This window comes from Kryptolebias marmoratus, linkage group LG11 (assembly GCF_001649575.2).
Source record: "Kryptolebias marmoratus isolate JLee-2015 linkage group LG11, ASM164957v2, whole genome shotgun sequence".
Classification (NCBI taxonomy): domain Eukaryota; kingdom Metazoa; phylum Chordata; class Actinopteri; order Cyprinodontiformes; family Rivulidae; genus Kryptolebias; species Kryptolebias marmoratus.
The window spans coordinates 26,629,817-26,633,337 of NC_051440.1; the positions used below are offsets into that span (position 1 = coordinate 26,629,817).

General features: G+C 43.6%; 1 protein-coding gene across 1 annotated transcript in view; it reads right to left on the reverse strand.

Annotated features, from left to right (window-relative positions):
* Positions 1–3,521, reverse strand: part of LOC108251446 (synaptic vesicle glycoprotein 2B-like) — a 21,090-nt gene that overhangs the window by 11,383 nt on the left and 6,186 nt on the right. The window contains exon 4 of the mRNA XM_037978287.1: positions 3,217–3,370. Within this exon, the coding sequence (XP_037834215.1) occupies positions 3,217–3,370 (154 nt within the window). The remainder of the gene's footprint in view (positions 1–3,216; positions 3,371–3,521) is intronic.

Here is a 3,521-nt window from a genome sequence, read left to right on the forward strand (position 1 = left end):
ATCATCAGCTGCAGAGAACATCAGCTGCAGAGATCATCAGCTGCAGAGAACATCAGCTGCAGAGATCATCAGCTGCAGAGAACATCAGCTGCAGAGAACATCAGCTGCAGAGAACATCAATCTTCTTCAAACGTTTGTAAAACCTTAACGTCATCGTCAGTTTCAGATACCTGATTTTCTGTGTTTGTCTTTGACAGTTGTTCACGTTGCACGATTATTCCACCTTTGAGACGGGATTTGATTTCAGACGACAGGGAACCATTTTGCTCCTGGTGCAGTTCTGACCAGCCTTTAGCTCATCAGTCCAGTCAGAGTTTAACTCCAAACTGAGGTCATTCAAAGAGCTATCTACAACAGGTAAGATATTAATTCTTCATAACCTTTGATCCTGTATTTTGAGTAAATTTGATCATGTTTATCGCCTGCTGCTGCTGAAGGAAAAAGGGCGATAATGTTTTTGGGTGTCTGTCTGTTAGCAAAATTTTTTATGAACCATTGAACAGATTTTAATGACTCTCGCAGAGCGTAATGTTTGGATCTACGTCTACAACAGATTAGTATTCAGAGTCAGCTTGATTTAAGATGGCCGCCACAACCAGGTAAAAGTAAAAAACACCAAAATGGCTACAACTCCATCAGTTTTACAGACTCTGAGCTACAGTTTGGTGTGGTAGTAGCTGAGAGTCCTCCCCATATTCTGTGCTAACAGATATAATTTTATTATTTCTGAATAAAAGGTGATCTCAGTCTAACCCTCTGGCATGAGAGGTGGCGGGTGATATGCAAGCGTTCTGTCTTTATTTATTATAGATTTTCCTGACGTGTTTTGACCTGAATAAAATGTTATCAGAGCTTGAGTCGGTGTTGTCTTTGCTCGGACGGCAGCAGCAGAAGAAAAGTTGTTTTACAGAAACTAAAAGCTTTTCCCTGCAGATCTTCAGCACAAACAGCAGATGAGTCAACAGTAACAACCTCCTGCTGTCAAACAGAAGCCTGAACAGGAGACAAGTGTTTGCTTTGGTGTGGGATTACATAACGCTGTTAAATCCCTGCTGAATAAAAGCTTCCTGCTCGTTAGGAACAACATTCATGTCCTGATTTCATTTCATCCTTTTCCCTGATCTGAGACGTCCTCACATCCTTCATTCTTCCTGCATCTTTTTACAACTAACAGTCTCACATTTAGATTTTCCACTCTCTTTTCATTTGAAATACCTGGTTGTGGTCTAAATATCTAATAAAGATAAATAAATTCTAACCTGAGCTGATTGAAACAGTAAAGACCGTTTTTCTTACCAGGATGAGTCAAACCGAGGCTCCAAATTTCACCCAGTAAATCCTTTTTCAGCCTAAAGATCCGTGGAGGAGTTTATTCGGAGCATCCTCTCAGCGAGGCAGGATGAGGGACTGAAGGAGGACTCTTCCAGCCTCCTCTGCCTCTCTGCAGCACTCCTCCTCCCCCCGCCACGCCCACAGTGGTACAGTCCACCTCTGTGCCGTGGGCCGGGCCAGAACGGGCCATCTGTGAGCCGGAGGGGGGAGCAGAGGCCGGGGTGGGGCCGGGCGTGGAGGGGGAGGCAGATGGGAGGATGGGGGGAGGTGGTGACAGATGCTGTGATGTTTTCTCTGAATTTACTCGCACTGTTACTCTTTATTTTCTTTATTTCTGTAAGTTTGAGTCAGCTCCTGTTTTCAGCTCAACTGCACCCACTTCATAACTAATTAATGAAAGATGGAGGAAATAAAACACTGATCCACTTCCAAACCCATCAACACTGTCTGCTTCCTAAACAAAATGTGAATTTATGTTTTTAAAACAGCTATTTTTTATTATTTCAGTGAGGAGGATGACGGTGCGTTTGCCTCCTCATCCTTTCAGTCCTCCTGACTGAGGAGAGAGCAGATCTGTTTATCCGACCATCAGCTCAGATGTTTTATCTTCTGCTGTAGGGAAGCTGAGCCAGCCTCGTTGGGTTTAGAGCTTCTTCTGTTTGGTTTTTGGACAAGAACTTCTTCAAAAAACTGTTTTAAAGACACTCACTGCAAAGTAATTAAGACCAGTCCAAAAAAGAAATTAATTTATAAAGTAATAAACAAAATATGCACAAAATATCATGGATTAAATTAATCTGTAAGAAAGATTAGTGACCAGCTTCCAGTTTTCCTACATGAACAGAGTCGGTTCGTCTTCATGCTCAGATTTATCGAGTAACGTCTGCAGGTGAAAGTGCTTTGTTTACATTCAGCGTGTACCTGCATTTCAGAAACTACTGGAGTTCAGAATCAGCTTTTATTGTTTGATTTTATAGTTTATCTTTAACATTTAGAAATCAAAACGTTCGGCTCCTTCAGGACATTTAGTCTTTTAACTTTTATCTCTTTGAAATATTTTAACTTTATTTACAAGTTTTTTTCTTATTGAAATGAATGAAGAATGAACCTTTAACTCTTTTTTATTTTTAGCCACTTATCAAACTCATCTGCTGCGAAACCTCCTCAGTCTCACTGAAGCTGCAGGATCCATCAAAGTCTAAACATCCACATCTCTGAATCTGATTCTGGAAAGGTCAAAGTTCATGATGCACTTTCACTCCCAGGCCCCTCCCCGTCCGCCGTGCACACACTTTGGACCAGCTGACCTTAATCCCCTCCATCAGAGATGTGCAGTCCGAGCAGGAAATGGTGCTAGGAAACATCCATAATCCCAGAGGAATACTCCTGCAGGATTACAGCGAGTAATCAGGAACATCATGGCTCCCGGTAAAAACCGGACTGGGTCTCACAAACACCGACCTGTCACAGAGAACCAGAACCTCATGATCCACCTGACAGTTTTACAGATTGTTTCGTGTCTCTGACCAAAACACAACAAACGAGACGAGGAAACCTGACTGTCTACAACCTGATGGGACCTGCAGAGTAATCAGATTACAGCTCAGAACTCTGCAGGATCTGATTTTTCTCTCTGAGCTGATTATTGAAGCAGACTTTATCTGAAAGCATGACTCTGCAAATTACTGCTCGTCTTGGATCCTGAAGGCAGGACTTTCTCAGATTGATCTTCCTGATCTGGCTTGTCTCAGCACATTAGATTAGATTGGATCGGATCGGTCTGCCAGAACCGCCGTACGGCCCGGGGAGACCGGAGCGAACAGGAAAATAAAATATTCTGCTGAAAGGATCCATGCTGGCTGCGATCTGTCTGCCTGTCAGAACCTGACCCGGGTCTGCAGGGTCCAAATGACCCAGGTCTGCAGGGTCCAAATGACCCAGGTCTGCAGGGTCCAAATGACCCAGGTCTGCAGGGTCCAAATGACCCGGGTCTGCAGGGTCCATAATGACCCAGGTCTGAAGGGTCCAAATGAGAAATCTGCACAAGAACAAAGGAAAACCCTCAAATTCATCCCTCCATCCATCCATCCGTCCATCCATCCATCCATCATCCATCCATCCATCCATCCATCATCCATCCATCCATCCATCATCCATCCATCCATCCATCATCCATCCATCCATCCATC